Source organism: Antechinus flavipes, chromosome 4 (genome assembly GCF_016432865.1).
Source record: "Antechinus flavipes isolate AdamAnt ecotype Samford, QLD, Australia chromosome 4, AdamAnt_v2, whole genome shotgun sequence".
NCBI lineage: Eukaryota > Metazoa > Chordata > Mammalia > Dasyuromorphia > Dasyuridae > Antechinus > Antechinus flavipes.
This window is the reverse complement of record NC_067401.1, coordinates 195,740,117-195,759,359: the sequence shown is the minus strand read 5'-3', so window position 1 is coordinate 195,759,359 and position 19,243 is coordinate 195,740,117. Positions and strand designations below refer to the sequence as shown.

Here is a 19,243-nt window from a genome sequence, read left to right as displayed (position 1 = left end):
CCTATCCTTGGAAAACCCTCCTTTGACCCATTCATCCCCTCATTCTGATGAGGTCTAGATATGGGGTACCTAAATGAAATTAGGGTTTAGTTGAGGTCTAGTGGCAGAGTTGGGGTACAGGGAGTCAAATAGAGCTCCCCTGCAACCCCCTTGGAATCGGCACAAGGATACAGCGGTAAATGAGGTCTAGTAGCGGCGCGAGTCCCCAATAAAAGTATTTATCAGCCTAAAAAGCTAGATTGATAAAAGAGGTTTATTATTGGGTTTGGAAGCAAGGTTAAAGTATAGGTGAAGATAGAGATCAGACAGAGGGTCCAGTGAACAGAAAGTCCTGACATGGCTAGCATGTTTGGGACCTCTGCAAAGAGGGAGTCCCAGTGTGGCCCTTTTATAATGGGAGATTTAGCTAGAGGGGCCTGTGGATGTAGCCCCAAATTGGGTCAGATCTGGCTGGGGGCTGGGACAGGCCCTGATCTTCTATTGGTATACAAAGGGACCAGGATTTGTGAGTCAAAGGGTAATTCTATTAACTGGGGGGGGGGGGGGGGGAGGGGGAATCACAAAGAAAGGAATCTTTCCCGCATCAATTCCCTATCATCCCATATCTCTCCTTCCTTTTGTGGTTAAACTTCCTAAGGACCATTTTGCTCTCAACTCCCTACAATCTGACTTCTGACATCATCCAACCAAAATTGCTCTCTTCAGAGTTGCTAATAATCTCTTAATTGCCAAATCTAATACCTCTTTTCAGCCATCATTCTTGATCTCTTCAGCCTTTGACACTGTCTGTCACTCTCTCCTTTATACTCTCTTTTCTTTAGGTTTTTTCTAGGTGCTCTCTCCTGTTCCCCTATTCGATCTCCCCTCATTCTATTTTGCTGGCTCTTTGAGTCAGGCCTGACAAACATTGGCCCTGCCCTGGGCTACCTTCTCCCTCTATACTATTTCATTTGGTCATGTCATCAGCTCCCATGGATTCAGTTATTTCTATCCTGATCATTCTCAAATGTGCTTAGCCACCCCCAACCTCTGCTGACCTCCAGTCTTGCATCTCTAACTGCCTATTGGATATCTTGAACTGGATCTCCCAAAGACATCTTAAATCCAACAAGAGCTCGTCCCCACCTTCCCCCCAACTTACCACTGTTGAGGACACCCTCATTCATTCTTTCACTAATCCACACTGACCACCATAGTGTCATCTTCACCTCTTTATTCTCATCTCAAACCCCTTCTTCCCCCATTATTAATCTGTTACCAAATACTCACATTCTGTCCTTGTAACATCTCTCACATATTCCTCCTTTTCTCTGACACTGCCATAAGCGTAGGGCAAATCTATGAGTCACCTCCTGCTTGGACTATGATAATTGTCTGCTGTTTGCTCTGCCTGCCACAGGGCCCTCCACTCCAGCCCATCTTCCACTCAACTGTCAAAGTAATCTTCCTAAAATGCAGGTCCAACACCCTCCATCCCCAATAAACTCCAGTGGCTCCCTGTCCCCTCAAGAATAAATATAAGTTCCTTGGGAATTCAAAGCTTCCATAACCTGTTCCCTTCTTCCCCAGCTTCCTAGTTTTCTTCCATATATCTTGAATGTCTCTCATTAACTCAGCATTTCCATGCTTGGAATGCTCTCCCTCATCTCCACCTCTTAGCTTTCTTGTCTCCCTTTTAAGTCTCTGCTCAAAAAACTTCTATAGAAGCCTTTCCTGATCCCCTTAATTCTAATATCTTTCCTCTGTTGTTTCAAATTTATCCTATATATCATTTCTTTGCACATAGATGTCTCCCATGAGGCTGCGTTCCTTGGGAGCAAGGCCTGTCTTTTACTTTTGTTTCCTTAGGGTTCAGCATAGTACCTGGTACATAGTTGGTGCATAATGTTTATTGATTGGGGGAATCCAGGAGGAGTTCTGAGAAGTCTTTTGAATTCAATTTTAAAGGATGAATGGATGGAGGCAGGGAGGAAGAAGGACTTCCAGGCATAGGGGCGAAGGAGGTTTTAAGGTCTCGTTAGGGAAATAGGTGAGGGTAAAGAGAGGATAGCACTGGAAAAGAATATTATTCCAGTGGGCAGAGGCTTTCTTGGCATAGTTTTCAGCATGGCATGTTTGGAACCTCGGCAAAGAGAGGATTTGTTTGGCTCTTTTATAATAGGAGCTTCAACTACAAGCTGAAGGGGGCTAGTGACTGGAGTCCCAGGTTGGCTCATCTACATAGATGGATTTCAGCTTGAGCTGGAATTTGAATAGAACTGAATAGAAGATAACAGAATGAAACTCTTTGTCTTGTTTCCCTCCCGCTGGGTCCCTTACTGAGGTAGAGTTGAAGGAAATTTTCTTCTTCAAGGAGGTTTAGAGTTTCAGGGTCCCTTCTTCACTATTATTATCCTTATTTTAAAATAGAGGTTTGTCCATGATCACATAGCTTGTGAGTGAGGCAATGGTGATAAGTCAGGTGTTCCTGGCTCCAGGGCCAATATTCTACCCCCTACATCACTTTGCTGCAGCTGAGGCCCTGGTGAGTAAGAATTGTTTCTTTTTTTTTGTACTTGAGTTCCTGGCTCCTGACACCATACCTAGCATATAGTTGGCACTTAAATTAATATTTATTGATAAATTGTAACAATCTAGAGGGGTAGTAATGAGAGCCTGTACTAAGTAAGGGAGATGACAATAGGATGTAAGAAATTGTGAAAGTAGAATTGACAGGGCTTGATAATGGCTAGATGTGGGAAGGAAGAGAAGGAGTAAAAAATAATTCTAATCTGGTGAATTGTTGGTGCCATTACAGAAATAGTAAAAGGAAGAGCATGATAAGTGTGTGGTTAGATGGCAGAGAGGTGATATATTGGATGGAACTCTGGATCTGAAGTCAGGAAGACTGAAGTTCAAATCTGGCCTTAGACCCTTACTAGCTCTGTGACCCTGGCCAAAACACTTAATTCTGTTTGCCTTAGTTTTCTCATCTGTAAAATGAGCTAGAGAAGGAAATGGTGAGCCATTCGGATAAGGTTTGTATCTCCTCGATTCCCGGTGGTGATGTGGTTAGTGGCAATAAGACAGTTGTTAAAAATCAGCAAGTATCAGCATCATCTCCATTTTACTAAGTAAAGTGGATAAGTGGCTTGCCTTGGGCCACACAGTGGAGGGCTTCTTAAAAATGTCCTACTTTGACCTTTTTTACCAGAGAAATTTTTATGCAATCAAGGGTGTATAATCAAACATTTACTGATAATAAATCATAATCTCACAACCTTCACATTCAGTTAGATGACTCCATATAGGGTCATGACCCACAGTTTAAGAAGCTTTGATATAGAGAATAAATGTCTGAGATCAGATTTGAACCCAGATTTCCTGATCCTAAGCCAAGCTTGAGTCCATTACACTCACTGCTTCTAAGTCACACAGAAGACTTAGAATTTAATCCAGTGCTCCTTGTCTCCAAATTCTTTCTCATTGTAGTTGTTCAGTGATTTCCTTTGTGTCAGACCCTTCATCACCTTATTTGAGATTTCTTGGCAGTCACAAATGTTAGATCATCATGCCTCATTTCCCCTTTTAAACTTCCAACTTCAGTTATTTGGGATGGAGTGTGTGTCTTGAGAATGAAGTTACATAGCAGAGCTAAAAGCCCATGAGAAGTATCTGGACCTACTAAGTTTGAGAAGAAAACTTGTTATGACAACATAGACTAAGGCTCAAGGCACACAGGGATTAATGATAAGCTAGCATTTACAAAATGATCTACAAACATGATTTCATTTTATTCCATTGGGAAAGGAGGCTCTGATGTGTAGGTAGTTAGACATTTCAAGAGGGCCAAATAAGTGACCATTAGAGGCTTAATTTCATTTTTCCTAAAAAACAAAAATGAAAACAAAAGAAAAAATACTACTCAGGCACACAGAAATAACTTTATTATAGAAAAAAGGCATCCTGATTATAGGATCTCATAAACACTGCAGGAAGTGAACAAGTGCAACATTAAAACTAAATACAAAATAAAACAGGAGAAACCAAACCAGAATCCCACCTGTTAATAGAAGATAGCATTTAAAGATAACACTTTCTTGGGACCCATCCTAACCAGGGTATCTTGATCAGCAAAGTTAAATAATTCATTTTAATTTTTTTAACACATGAAAAAAAAGGACTGGCCCTTGATATTGGGGCTGGGGAGAGAGGTATTTGCAATATTTCTGCCAGTTCCTTTACTGATCTTCCCAGAGTTTTGGCCTGCTTTACTTTCTAACCTGGGACAATCTTTCCCTTCTTAATGCAGCCTGATCCCTCTCTCCCCTTGCTACCACATTAGAATCTGGCAGCATGCACACCTGACTGGCTGAGCCCAGCTCAGAACTCCTGGGCTCAAATGATCCACCAGCCTCAGCTTCTCTGAGTAGCGTTTGCCACTAATATCATTCCCCTCTTAAATTCTTGTTTCTGTGACATGATTTCTTTCAAGTAAAGGGCTCCACATTATACTTTTAAGGAATGGTTTGATTTAACTCCTATATTTCAATTTAGATTTGTTTGCTCATTCCTAATGGAGGATTCTAGATCAACATGCTAAGAATCCTGTTTGTAAACTGTACCCATTCATTTAGGTCTCTTTCCATAGTGATTTGATACATCCACATCAGTCTACATTTTTGTCTTGGGTGAGGCTTAAAATAATTCTTGCTATTGCATAGGAAAGTGTGGAATTCATTATTCCCAATTATCTTGGAGGGTTTAAATAAAAAATTCTCCCCAATTCTCTTCCCTCAGCAGGAACGAGAAATTCAATCACATAAAAGCAAACTACTCTCATCGTTTCTTCTTGTCAAAATGCAACCTGCTAGGATGAGACTTTTCAAACACTGAAAGACAATAACATGAACCTGTATGAGTCTTATGATCCCAGGATTAACTGAGAATGGAAGTGTTCACTATTATAAAATTTCTACCCTATTTACTCTTTCTTATTCTTGCTCCATCCCTATATTGAAAATATGGCCAAGCTTGTGATAATGTAATAACAAACAGAAGAGAACTATCATTTTTCTTTAAAATTCTCCCCTTGGCCACCAAGGAAGAAAGATAGTCTGAGTGCAAATAAAACATCTTCTTTGGAAACAATCTGTCTTCAGGTGTGATAGAACCTGACTAACTTATTTAGGCACTTAGAAAAGAAATTGAATCAGATTCTCCCCATTTATGCCAGGAAACAAAACACCTCTCTTCCAACCCCAGAGTTCTGCCAATATTGGGCTTAAAGAGATGCTCTGAAACCAACACCTCTCCATTTGCTATTTCTGACATCACTATATAGCTTGGAAAGATTTAAAGAGAATTTTTTATGATGACTTTCCGTCCAGGGGATTGTTATTCTGACTCTGAGAATATCTTTTGATATCTCACAATTAACTTGATGAGCCAAGGATTGTTACAATCATTAGCATTTAATCTAGTGACAAAAGAATAACACTTTCCTCACCCAAATGAACTCCCAGAGTTTCTCAACTATCAACCCCTCAACTATCCCCACCAGGGATGACACTGAATAAATAACAAACAATTAAGAAGAAACTACTATCTCCTGGAAGAAACTCCATTGCAACATCAGTTTTCTCTCATCAGTTTATGCCAACTTATTTTAGCTCATGGGTTGCTCCATGGACTAGATAATTGTGCATACTAATAGCAATTAGGAAAATAATGAAGCTGGCCCAAGAAAGCTATCCTTCAAATAGTACTGACATCTTCCAATAGATGCAATAATTGTACCTTTTAAAAAACACCAAAGTAGGAGTTCCATTTTGGAGTGTTTGCGTTTTAATAACATACAAGCTAAATACTGAGCGGGGATAAACATGTACTTCAACAAGAAAATAAATCTTCATTAATGTCTTAAAATATACAAATAAAGACTGTAGAATCTGAATGGTCTTTGCAATGATGAGTTTACCTATTCAGAAACACAACGAAAGCACCATTTTTGAGCATGTCTTGATGTGAATTTAGTGCTAATGAGGTCAAAGTTGTAGATTTAATTCTAGGATGTGCCAATCAATTCCATGCAGAGGAAACATGGTTCCTCACACAGGCTGTAGTTCTAATGATAGCCAACTGATTCACAAATGTATGCCATCAATTAAAAAAAAAAAAAAAAGGAGATGGAGAAGGGCACATGGATGGCTCAGAATCAATCACCTCCACTGGAAAAGCAATTCAGTGTCTATCCCTCCAATGGTGGCCCAATAATATCTTGAGAAGATGAATTTTGGATTTTGATACCACCAACAATGTGTCACAAAAAGTAGTAAACATAGTTCTACTTAAGAACTCACTAGGTTCAGAAGAGTTACTCTTTTTCTCTGAGACAACTGCTGCTACAAAGTGTGCACACTTTGTATACTGTGTACAAAACTACTATTTTCTTGGCTTGGATTACAAAGTAATCGCAAATGAGCGGAGAGTACCTCATTCTGTAGTGTCTTAAAGGAGTTTGAAGGGTGTAAAAGTGTCAAAGTAACATGAATTTTAGAAACAGACTGTGAAGGGCTAAAATTATAGTCAGTTGTGACTATATTATATCAGTGGAATCAAGGCAATAAATGCCAGAAAAGTAGCACAGATAACATGCAACAACAGAAGATAACTCCTAACCATTTATATTTGGCTCTGGAATCCCATTTGTTTACTAGTTACAAAAAAGATATAAACAGTCAGGTCCTAATTAATGTGAATAAAGAATCTCCTGGAATGGCATCTATTCAAATTCACATGATTAGAAGTTAAAATTAAGTAAAATAGGGTCATTGGTTCCAGCCCAATGGAAATATGAAGTGTGAATTTGAATAATTCAATCATTTCAGGAGATTCATTATTTGCACAAATCTAGATTTAGCTGTACTTACAACACTGTGTCCTTCTCTATCTCCTGGGTCATACTCATAGTCTAAGATCCACTGTCCAAGTTGCACATCAGAGGAATTTGATCTAGGAGTGTGGTAGTTAGGGAAAGAAAGTAGGCTCTGGGTTAGCATGAGGTTAAGTCAACTGACTTTTTAAAAAATCAAGGTAATTTTCTCCACCCTGAGCCATTGAAGGTGACACTTGTATTAAAAAAAAAAAACCCACAACAAACATTAATACTTTCTTCTCACCTGCCATCTTCTATTACCCTGAGTGAACAGGTGAGAGGCTACTTCCAAAATTGAATGTGCTGTTACTTCCCCACCCACACCAAGGTCCAAGGGATAGAATCTGGATAATAAGACCATTTCGGTCACATCTCCAGAAGGCTGGAATGGATTTTGGTATGGAAGTGAGTCATCTAAAACTCATGAATGGGGTTGCAGAATTCAAGCTAGAGTCCAAATCCCTGATTGTTTTCCTTTACCTAGCACCAGGACAGGGCTATATCTACTGATTCCTGAGATCCTGGCCTTCTCCATCTCTGGTACTACACTACAAAGGCATCCTAAAATTCTTTCATTTGAATAATGGAGGCCTCAAAAAATTCCTGACCATATTTTGAGAGCCTCTAGCCATGGCCCCATTCATTCTAGCCACATCCCCAGCATAACCCTGAACTGGGGGCAAAGACAACGGCTTGACTTGGGATTTCTGAATTTTTATTTTGACTGGGGAATGAGTGAACTATCAGGATGATTTCATTCACTTTGATTTTCATTCCACAAAGCCCAATCAATTCAGATCCCCATATTTCAAAGTAAAAAGAGCATAAATCCTATTATGCCATTTACACTCTACCAAAAGATATAGTAATGCTATATTTTGATGGTTTAATTTTTTTTAAAATAATGTAATTTAAACTCTTGAAGGATTATCTTCTGAAAACTCAAATGTTTTGTAAACAAGGCCTCATTTCTCCTGGATGAGCTGAATTCTGGGTGCATTCTTTAGCAGTCTTCTAATAGTCTTTCATGGGTACTATGTAGCAGAATGGGATGGTGGTCTGGTCCCCTTGCAACTGAAGAAGCTGCCCCCCCAAAAATGAAGTGTGTACCTGGCAAGGAAAAGGGGAAAAAAGAATGGAAAGGAGGACAGGAAATGTTTTACTATTTGAGGAAATGGGATTTTTTAACTTCCTTATCAGCTTTCTCAAGTTATTCCAGGACAGCACCAATCCTGAGGAGCTTCCCATGTGCCCAGGATCACTACAAAATATTTGGTGATTCAGTGGTCAGTACTCATAGGGGGCATCAGCTTGCTTCAAAGAATACATCTTAATATTATTGGTGACATGGGGAAGAGTTAGGGAGAAAGTATGTCTCATGTTCAGGGCGAGACAAACTTTGAGTGCATCCCAGGAAGAAAAGGACTTTACAGATGTGGTTGGATGAATGGCTGGCCTTAATCCAGAAAGTCATTAGGGGCCATCTGGGAAAGGGGAGCATTTAATCGATCCAGTTCGTCCACTTGTGGAGGGTGGTGCATCAGGTTCTCCTGATCTTCAGAGACATCCTCCTCAGCTGCCATTAGGTTAGTGAGAGATTTGCTTCGGACACATTGAAAATCAACATGGCGGCTCTTTCCCTCCTCCTTTTCCCAAGACATCTGGATAAAGGGGCGTTGCACATAGTTGTATATGACTTCTGACCGGCCACCTGGTCTCCTCTTAATTTTTTCTTTACAAGTGGGATAGCCTGAAAGAGAGATGCAGGATTCCTCATTGGCTTGGCCATTGTTCTTAGTATCTCTATCCTCCCCTTAATCTCTACCTCAGACAGCCTCACGTCCACCCTGACTCACAGGGAAGCATGGTTCTTAGACTGGCTGGACTCCCTCTCCCACCATCACATTTCTCCTTAATCTTCCTGATTCAGTCATTTGGTTTAAAATGAAGGTTGCACCTACTTGCTCAAATGAATGTTCTGTGAGTGAAAAATCTAGATACCTAAAGGTCTTGCTTCTAATTTACATTTTAAATAGAATGCTTTTATTGTTTACAAAGCAAATTTTTTTTTTTTTTTAAGTATCAGGATAGTACCAGAAAGAATGCTGGATTTTGAATCATGGAATCTGAGTTTGAATCCTTACAACAAACTTCTGGGATAAGTAATGCAACTGTTATCTAGCCCAGATGGAGCAAATTCGCTTGTCTCTTTCTTCATATGTAAAGTACTTTGCAAACCTTCAAGTGCTACATTAATGACTACTAATTATTATCACTCTGGAAAGATTATCTGTTTTCAGCTATTTTAAAGCACACATAAAATGGGGGGAGGAGAAGAAAATGGAAATTTTGGCAAGAGAAAAAACTTAACTACTAAAACATTATTCATGAAAATGCTTTTATATATGACCTCTTTGAGTTACATGGTAGTATGTATGAAGTTGAAGCAGTAAGTCAGAATCACAAGAGAATTTTGTTTTTCTTACCTTCAATACCAATTCTGATATTTTTTAGTCCTCGTTCCTTCAATACGGTTTTTGCAACATCTCTATTCTCAATGTATTTGAAGAATCTGTAGAGCTTGGAGCTATAAAGAACTAGAGAGAGAAAACCAGGGGTCAATCATGGGGAAATGAGGCTTCTAGTAACAGCCTTCCTATCCTGTTCCCATTAAATGCTGAGATTCCAGAGACTCGGGTATCTGTCAGGTTTCTCTTGATAGCCTCTTTGCTCTCTATTTTATATGACTATGAATCATGAAATACCATATCTCCAAATGAGAGAAATGGCAGGTGACCTAAAAGTCAATGAAAAAGACAGATGGTAGGGATCAGTAGACTGTATCATATTACCAGTATGACTTGTATGCAATTATTTGGATATGATTAAATAACAATAGTGATATGATATGCATGTCTGGAAAGGAGGTAAGTTTGTCATTGAGCAAGGGATAATAGAGGCAGTCTCAGTGCTTCCCACAGAACCTGTTTTTTTTTTTTTTTATTTTATTGATATTTTTTGTTTTGTTTTTTAAATAATTCTCTAAGTATCCACCCCAACTCTAAAACAGCTATCCTATTTAGCAAATATTTATTTCTTTTAAATTGTATTTTATTTTTTCCAATTACATGAAAAGACAATTTTAACATTTATTTTTATTAAATTTTCAATAGTATTTTATTTTCCCCAATACATGTAAAGATAGTTTTCAACATTCATTTTTGTAATTTTTCCCTCCCTTCTTTATTGCTTCCTTCCCCAAGACAGCAAGTGATTTGATACAGAATGTTATTTTCATATATTCCTGCATATTATAATTATTCCGTAAGTATCAGCCACTGAGATATAAGCTCTGTAAATTCAATCTCAACTTTGCACCTTCCCCTGAATCTAATACAATATTCTGTACACAGCAGTTAATGATTGAACTAAATTGACTATAAGAAACTTTCTAATAATAAAAGTTACCCCAAAGTAACAAAGTCCTAAGAGGGCTGCCTCTGGAGATGACACTTTGTTATTGGAAATATTTAAGTAGGGGCTGGAGTACCAATTAGAAATGATATTGCACCTAGATGGCGCAGCAGATAAGAGTACCAAATTTAGAGACAGCAAGACCTAGATATTTATGATTCTGGGCAAATTAATCCCTCAGCTTCAGTTCCTCATCTGGAAATTAGGCTAAGAGAAGCTCCCTCACAAAGTAAGTCAAGTATCTCAAAGTGAAATAAATAAACAATGTATATAATGTACTTTGTAAACCTTTTATTTTTTTATTTAAATACTCTCTCTCTCTAGTCTATTCCCAATCCACTGAGGAGACAAAAAAATGAGGATATGATAATCATTATATATGTAAAGTCATTTTGCAAAGCTTTTAAAAACATTATGTAGATGCTAGGTGGCATAGTAGACAGAATTCAAGGCCTAGAGTCAGGATGACTCATTTCTGTGAATTCAAATCTGGCCACTTACTAGCTATGTGACCTTGAACAAAATCACTTAACCCTATTTGCCTCAATTTCTTCATTTGTTAAATGAAATGGAGAAAAAAGTGGCAAACACTCCAATATCTTTGCCAAGAAAACCCCAAATGGAATCATGAAAAGTTAGATAAGACTGAACAACAAAAAATTATTTTTATTCTTAGAATTATAATAAGAAATTTTGTGACTATGTAGTATTATGATTATGGGTATGTGAACTAGCAGGCCTATATGGTCTCTGATAACCTTAAAATTCTAAATTATGGGATCATGAAATAATCCAGGAAGAAAATAACACTATTATCAATATTACACGATACATGTACAATGGATCTAACATCTTGGTAATATTCTAAGTACCAGAAAAAAAACAGAGATCCTCCAGCCAACATTTATTATATAGTCAACTGAACAAATTAGGCAAAATATTGAGTTTGGGTCTGATTTCTGGTTCACAGTTGGCTGGGTTCAAATTTCTGCTGTTAGTATTTTATGACTATCCTAAACTAGTTTAGTTCATCCTGCTGATCTTCAGGCATTCTCATAATATATGCAGAGCTCCTTATTCAGTGCCATCTCAATCAAATCATCCAACATTGTTTTAAAGATATAGAAAAAATAACAAAATTCACCTGAACAAAAGGCCAAGAACATCAAGGGAATCCATGAAATAAAATGTGAAGGACAGTGCCCTACTTGTACCAGATTTCAATCTGAATGATAAAAGTGGTAATTATTTTTTTAAAAATCTGATCTTGTTTAAGAAATGGAGTGATGAATCAGTGGAATAGATTAAGTATGCAATATGTTGTAATAAATGACCATAGTAATTTAGTGTTTGATAAACCCAAAGATCCAAGCTTTTGGGACTAAACTTTACAAGCTGACAAAAACTGCTGGGAAAAGTGAAAAACAATATGGCAGAAACTAGGTATATACCGAGATACAGTCAAAATGGGCATATGATTTAGACCTAAAGAGTGATAACCATAAGCAAATTCCTTCCTAGGAATGGTTTACCTCACCAATAAGGACACCTATGGATAAGGGAAGAATTTAAGATCAATCATGATATAGAGAGCATTACTAAATATCAGGGGTCCTCAAATTTTTTAAATAGGGGACCAGTTCATTGTCCTTCAGACTGTTGGAGGGCCGGACTATAGTAAAAACAAAAACTTTGTTTTGTGGGCCTATAAATAAACTTCATAGCCCTGGGTGAGGAGGATAAACGTCCTCAGCTGCTGCATCTGGCCCGCCGCCGTAGTTTGAGGACCCCTGCTAAATATATAAAATGAGGAAAAACTGTGAATTTCTTAGTCTCTGAAATACAATGATCCAAGACAATCCCAAAGTTCTTGTGATAGAAAATGCTGCCTCCAGAGAAATACTGATGGCATCTGAATATACACTGAAATATATTATTTTTCTTTCTTTTTCTTTCCCTCCCTTCCTTCCTTCTCTTTCTTTTTTTTTTTTCTTGTACAAAATAACTAATATGGAAACCATTTATATGTACAATTTATGTCAGATTGCTTACCATCTGGGGAGAGGAGTAGAAAGGAAGGGAGAATACATAATTTGGAACTGAAACCTACCAAAAATGCACAATAATTTTAAAAATTGTTTATTTATGTAATTATGTTTATGTTTAAATTATGTTTAAAATGGAAAAAGAAAATATATGCAGAGCTCCTACTTTGAGAATATTCTTCCCCCATGGGCGGAGGGTGGTCCTCATCCCAGTCTACGGAGTCCTCATCAGTTAGCACAACAATGTGGCATTCCCGCTCCCCTTTCTTGGCACTGCCCACCATGATGGGCAAGATCAACTCCTCGAGGTAGTGATCAAACTGCTTGTGAGCTCCATCATTAGAAAGCTCATGCAACAAAGCACCTGAGGGGAGAAAATGCACATTCAAATCCTCTTTTGCAATCAATACAGCATTGGGCACAGTATATGGCACATTATAGACACTAAATATTTATTGACTGTCTACTCACATTTCTATAAGGAAACAGGCCATAGAATAGGAACTAGCTTCATTTTCTAGAGTGATAGTAGCATCTGCCTCACAGAGTGAAGCTATTATCTCACAAATGAGATAGTTAATGTGTATAATGTACTTTGTAAACCATTTATATCTTAATTTTTAAACATTTTCTTTTCCAAGTACAATCACACATCCATTTCCATGCAATTGGAATATGATACTCATTATCCACATGAAGTTATTTTGCAAATCTTTTTAAAGGGCTACATTAATGATAGTAATTCCTCTCCTCCTTCCTTGTCTCCTCCTACTCCTTCCCCCTTTCCTCTTTTCCTTCTTCTTCTTCTATATTAGAAGGGACTGAGAAGTGAGTGAGAACAGGAGGTAAGGAATATAGACAACTTTTTCTTAGGAGTTTGTGATGAGGGAGCCTGAGCATGTTTGTAGACAGTAGGGAACAAGTTAGCAAATAGGGAAGAAGATGAGAGAGAATGCAGATGAAAGTGCTGACAATTTGATAGAATAGATTGAAGAAGAAAGGATTTAAGGGCTGCCCTTGTCAAGGGGAAGGGTCACTTTTTTTTTTTTTTTTTTTATCAAATACTAGAGTTGAGGAGAGAATGGGGGGAGTTGTAAAAGGATTCTGAGCTACAGAGACAGCAAGAAGGAATGCATGATCAAAGGCTTTTATTTTCTCAGTAAAGTAAAAAAGCAGGGTTTCTGCTAATAATAATAATATAATTCATGTAGAAATTTGAAGTATCATTTCATTTTATGGCCCTACAAGCCTGGGAGGTAGGTACTATTATTATCCCTATTTTACAGATGAAAAAATTGTGGCCTTTTGGTGACTTGCTCAGGATTACACAGCTAGTGAATGTCTAAGGCAAAAACTGTACTCAGATCTTCCTGAATGCAAGTTCAATATTGTACCCACTGTGTCACTTAGTTGCCATCTTAGGTGTTGGATTTTGTATGGGTTTAGGAGTTGAGACAATAAAAGATAAATAGATAATTATAATAGGTAGCATTTATACAGTACTTTTTGGTTCATTTCTTTTGATTCTTACAACAACTTTGGGAAATAAGTACTATTATTCTCTCCATTTTGCTTTTAAGGAAACAGAGGCAGGCAGAGATTTTGTGACTAGCCCAAGATCACATTGTTAGGAGGTGTCTGAAGCTGGACTGGAATAGGAGTCTTCCATATCCCGAATACAACAAGCTTTTTACCATACCACTTAGTTGCTAAGAGAGAAAAGAGGTAGAGGAAGTAGAGGGAGAGAAGAGAACATCTGGAATTGCTGTGGGGAATTAAGCAGAGGAGCAATTGGGAAAGGATAAGAGCACTGCCGTGCTGTATTAAGGGACCAATTGAAATGAGCTAACAAATATGGCTGAGTTAACAAAAAGTGGTTCCACCAATATGGTTGCATGACTTTCAGCACGACATGAGGATGACTGAAGGAAATAGTGGGAGTAATCTATACAATAGTCCAGTCTAAAGATCACCTGGTTACTCAACACCCTTTAGGAATCATTTCATTAATGGTCCCTCTGAAGAATGGTATCAAACCTCATTTCAGGGGAAAGAATCCCCAGGAGTAGATACCCAGGGGAAGAGTCAAATGAAATGTGGAGAAATGAAGAGGCTTCCCTAGGATCAGTACCAAACCAGCAGAAAATTAAGAGTTCTAAGGGCCTTTCCATCAATACCACATGTATGCTTCTCTTCCATATTAATAACATTAATTAGCTTCATATATGATATACTTGACCCCCTTCCTACTCCATTCCAAACAATTTCAACTTGCAAGTTCCTTCTCTCCTACCATCTTACTGGATTTTTCATTTCTAATATAACCAATTAAGGAAATATTAGCAAATCCTGACAACACTTTATAGAAGGCATTAATTATCTTCTTTTTATGGCTAGATAGTCCAGAGGTGAGGTCACATCTTGATTCACTGTTTTCAAACTTCCTGGCTCCTGTTTATTCTAATACCCCACAATAACTTATTGAGTGATAAAACCAACCATTGTGGGAATCTGCCAACACAGAGTTTGATATGGAAGATTTAGTCCATTTCAAGTAAGAACAAGGTAATCTTAATTGGTAATTGGCAGACAGACAGGTAGATGGCAAAGTAGATGGACTTGGATCTGGAAGCCTAGGTTCAAAGCTTAACTCTATTCTTTATGATCTCTATAAGCAGCTAAATGATGCAATGAAGAGAGCACTGGATTCAGAGTTGGAAAGATCTGAGTTTATCCTTAATCTAGCCCAAAGGATCACTTGGCATTCACTCTTACATACCAACTTCCAACTACTCAAATTAAGCCTCAAACACTTATTAGCTATATAATCCCAGACAAGCCATTTAATTTCTGCATCAGGTTGTTTTGAGGATCAAATTAGATAATATTAATAAAGTGCTGAGTAGAGCGCCCAGCCCATTGCTGTTGAGGTTCAGTCATTTCAATCACGCCTGATTCTTCATGACTCCATTTGTTTTTTTTGTTTGTTTGTTTGTTTGTTTGTTTTTTTTTTTTGGCAAAGATAATGGATTGGTTTGCTGTTTCCTCCTTCAGGTCATTTTCCAGATAGGCAAAAAGAATTTAAGTGACTTGACCAGGCTCACACACATAGTGTCTAAGGCTAGATTTGAATTTAAGAAGATGAATCTTCCGAACTTCAGGCTCAACGCTCTATCCACTGCACCACCTAACTACCCTGTATAAATCCTAGCTAGCTAATAATTTCTTTGTTACTTACTCAGATCTTGACACTTGATGGTATTGAAGTCAAAGTTAATACAGAGATAGTCACAGGTGTCTCTAAGGTCAGGGATGGAAATTCCATCAGGACAGTTAATGATTCCAGTTTTATAATAATCCTGAAAACAGATGGGGAGAAATGTAGTTATAGAAAATAAAAAATGATTCATTTTTTCCAATTCATACCCAAATCAATAACTTAGATTAGGTAATGCTCAAATGGATTTATAAAGTGGAAAAATTGCAAAAGGCTTCCTGTTGGCCTGGCTGTTTAATTAGGTTGGGGAGAGGGGACACATAGACCAAGAGGGCTGAAAGTGAGAATAAAAAACTCTAAGAAGATGAATCTTGAACTGAAACTCTACAGGATTACTACTGAACTAGACTGAAGTGGACCCTCATAGTGGTCAACTCAGCTGTTTCTGAGAAGGAAGAAACAGGGCAGGTTCCTTACCAGCACTGTTCGAAAAACGGTAGCACTGATCCCTTCAGCAATTTCAAATTCTCCTTTTTCATTGGGCCGGGTAAAATTATATTCTCTTCCTGGTCCAAACATCCTAAAAGACAACATTATTAATGTTCCCAGTATCGCAAAGGTGATCCCTTTCTTCTTTACTCCATTCTCTGACCCCATTATCCCCTAGCCAGACATCAGGGAGCTCTAGGTCAGTCTTTCAGAGAACAAGGGGAAAGAAGACATGGCTAAGGACTAATTGCTTCAAAAACCAGGCTTATGAAGATGAAGGAAGTGATAGGAATGGGGGTAGCCCCAGGAAATGACAGACGCAGACAGAGAAATTCTTCAGGGTGTGAAGTTTACCTTCTCTGTCCTTGATTCTACAAAAAACCTAGTGCCCCTGTGCAGTAACTCAGGCCTTGCTCTATAGCAAGCCCTGCTTAGCATATTCTCTGGTCCTAATCTTTCCTTCTATATCCAACAAAATTTACACATCTCGTGCCTTTTTCTAAGGGGTCCTGCTCTCTGCTTTTCTAAGGAGGAAAATAGCTAATGTAATCAAAGGATCATAAAGATTTAGAACTAGAGAGAACACCCTGGACAATTTATAGCATTTATATAGTATTTTAAAATTTGCCTAAGGCTTTACATATCTCATTTAATATGCACAGTAACCCGGGAGGTAGATGCTATTATTATCCCTGTTTTACAGAGGAGAAAACTGAGGCAGACAGAGATTAAATCACTTGCCGAGGGTTACACAATTAGCAAGTTTCTGAGGTTGGATATGAACTTGGGTCTGTCTAATTTAAAATTCAATCCTTTTATTTTATGGAGGAGGAAACTGAGGCACAGAGAGGTGACATGATCCAATCATGAGCCCATAGTACATACAGCAATGGATCTGGGGTCAGGAAGAGCTGAGTTTAAATGTGGCCTCAGATCCTCACTAGCTTTGTGACCTTGGGCACGTCACTTTACCCTGATTGCCTCAGTTTCTTCATCTGTAAACTGAGCAGGAGAAGGAAATGGCAAACCCCTCTGGTATTTCTGCCAGGAAACCCTCAAATGAAGTCACAACACATCAGATACAATTTATTGAATAACAAAACCATTCTCTCTAAGTTAATTTGCTCTTTTCATAATATTGCTACCTTTTGGGATTTGGGAACCCCAAAGAATGGCTTTGTGTAAATTCCGGGTCAAGTAGTGCCAGGCAAGGTAGGGGAAGACATACTTGGCAAGCAGATGGGCAGGCAGGGGCCAGCAATTGCAAAAGCTGCATGGCTGAACTTGGACCAGTCTTGCTCTCTGTATGATCTCAGAGAGATCCAGGAACAGCAGGGAAGCCTGGTCATTCACTTACATCTTTCCTCCTGCCCCTGTCTCTTCCTCTCAGGCACCTCAAATATTCCCAGGTCCTTCCTTTCTATTATTTCCATGATACTTCTCGGCATGGGCTGGGAGAGCTGGGGACCCAAATTCTAAGTACAGAGAGGATGAGCTGGTCATTTGTTCCTTTCCCTTAATTCATGAATCATAGCCATCTCCTACCAATAACATAGAAGGGAGTGGAGTGATCTAGTTGTTACAAGTGGTTAGCATTCATGCCCAGGCAGGCTGCATTTCGAAGGTCAGAAGTAACACAATCCCTGAATCATACACTTTCCAAATCACTGCCCTGTGCACCAGGACTTCATCCTCACTTCAATGTTTTCTAAGAATGCTCTCCTGGAAAGCTCTTGAAGGAGTCCAGCTGAGGCACTCATTAGAATGGGAATAACGCCAGACCTTCTCGCTGGGTTCTTTTAGATATTTTTTTCCTAAGGCATTTGGTAGCATTAGCGTGTGTGTGTGTGTGTGTGTGTGTGTGTGTGTGTGTGTGTGTGTAAGGATGAATTTGAACTTGGATCTTCTCAACTCCAGGTCTAGCATGCTATCCACTGTGCCATCTAGCTGTCAGTGAAATTTGCTGTTCAGTCATTGTTTCCAACTGGGGTTTTCTTAGCAGAGATGCTGGAGTGGTTAGCCATTTCTTTCTCCAATTCATTTTACAGATGAGGAAACTGAGGCAAACCTAACTGAGGGGTGAGTCATTTGCCCAGGTCACAAAGTGTCTGAAGATAGATTGGAACTCAGGAAAGTGAGTTTTCCTGACTCCAGGGGCACACTGTATCACTTAGCTGCCTCAGATCCTCATGTATAAGTATATATTACTCCTCTGTTCAAAAAAATCTTTGGTGACTCCATCTAACTTACAAAATAAAGCTAGGCAGCACAGTGAATAGCATGCTAGACCTGGACTTAAGAAGATCCATGTTCAAATTCAGCCTCAGACACATATGTACACACCTATATGTTTACTTTACATACATGTGTACATGTTATATGACCTAATTCCAAGACCATTCCTGTGTAGGGTTGAGATTTAAGGATGTCAGAAGAACAATATGGCCACTTTGTCAGAGGAGCTATCAGCAGGAAAACTGGAGTCCCTGAGGATTCTGGCCATAGATAAGCAGAGAAGGAAGTCCACAAATCAGCTGCAAATTCTTCCACAATTTGACACCCCACTTTTTCAGCCTTACCTCATATTATTCTTCTCATGTATTCTACACTCTACTAGGCAACTCCCCTTCCCTTGCACCTCTCCTCCAAGTATGCCTTGTGTGTTCATGGCTTTACTTACGTTGTTTTTTATATCTGGAATAACCTCCCTTCTCTCAGAGAGTTTTGGAATTCCTACCCTACGCCCAGACTCTCCTAACTGACAAGTGCATTGGTGCAAACTCACGTGACCCCCTCTATATTGACAGCCCCCAACTTCTCATCCCACCTATGTCATTTCCTTGCCATCTGCTTTATCATCTTTTCCACCTGTTCCTCCAATCAATACCGCCATTGCTACTGGAAATATAGTGTCAATCAACTCATCTTGATTCTAGTCGACATTCCTACAACTTCCTCAACCAAATCACCATTTCCCACTTTATGTTATATGCCTTGATTAGTGTAAGTCAATCAATGACTCAATCATCCTGTCCCCACCTAAAGTAGATGGCTTAATCAGATGAGAACACCTCTACTGAATCGATCGAGGTTATGGACAGA

The 19,243-nt window shown here is 38.7% G+C and overlaps 1 protein-coding gene across 1 annotated transcript in view; it reads right to left on the bottom strand.

Annotated features, from left to right (window-relative positions):
• Positions 1–3,904: 3,904 nt before the first annotated feature.
• Positions 3,905–19,243, bottom strand: part of KCTD20 (potassium channel tetramerization domain containing 20) — a 77,781-nt gene continuing 62,442 nt past the window's right edge. The window contains exons 4-8 of the mRNA XM_051996653.1: positions 16,130–16,232; positions 15,674–15,794; positions 12,602–12,799; positions 9,403–9,513; positions 3,905–8,666 (exon numbers count right to left, since the gene is read on the bottom strand). Of these exons, the coding sequence (XP_051852613.1) occupies positions 8,374–8,666; positions 9,403–9,513; positions 12,602–12,799; positions 15,674–15,794; positions 16,130–16,232 (826 nt within the window). The 3' untranslated portion in view covers positions 3,905–8,373. The remainder of the gene's footprint in view (positions 8,667–9,402; positions 9,514–12,601; positions 12,800–15,673; positions 15,795–16,129; positions 16,233–19,243) is intronic.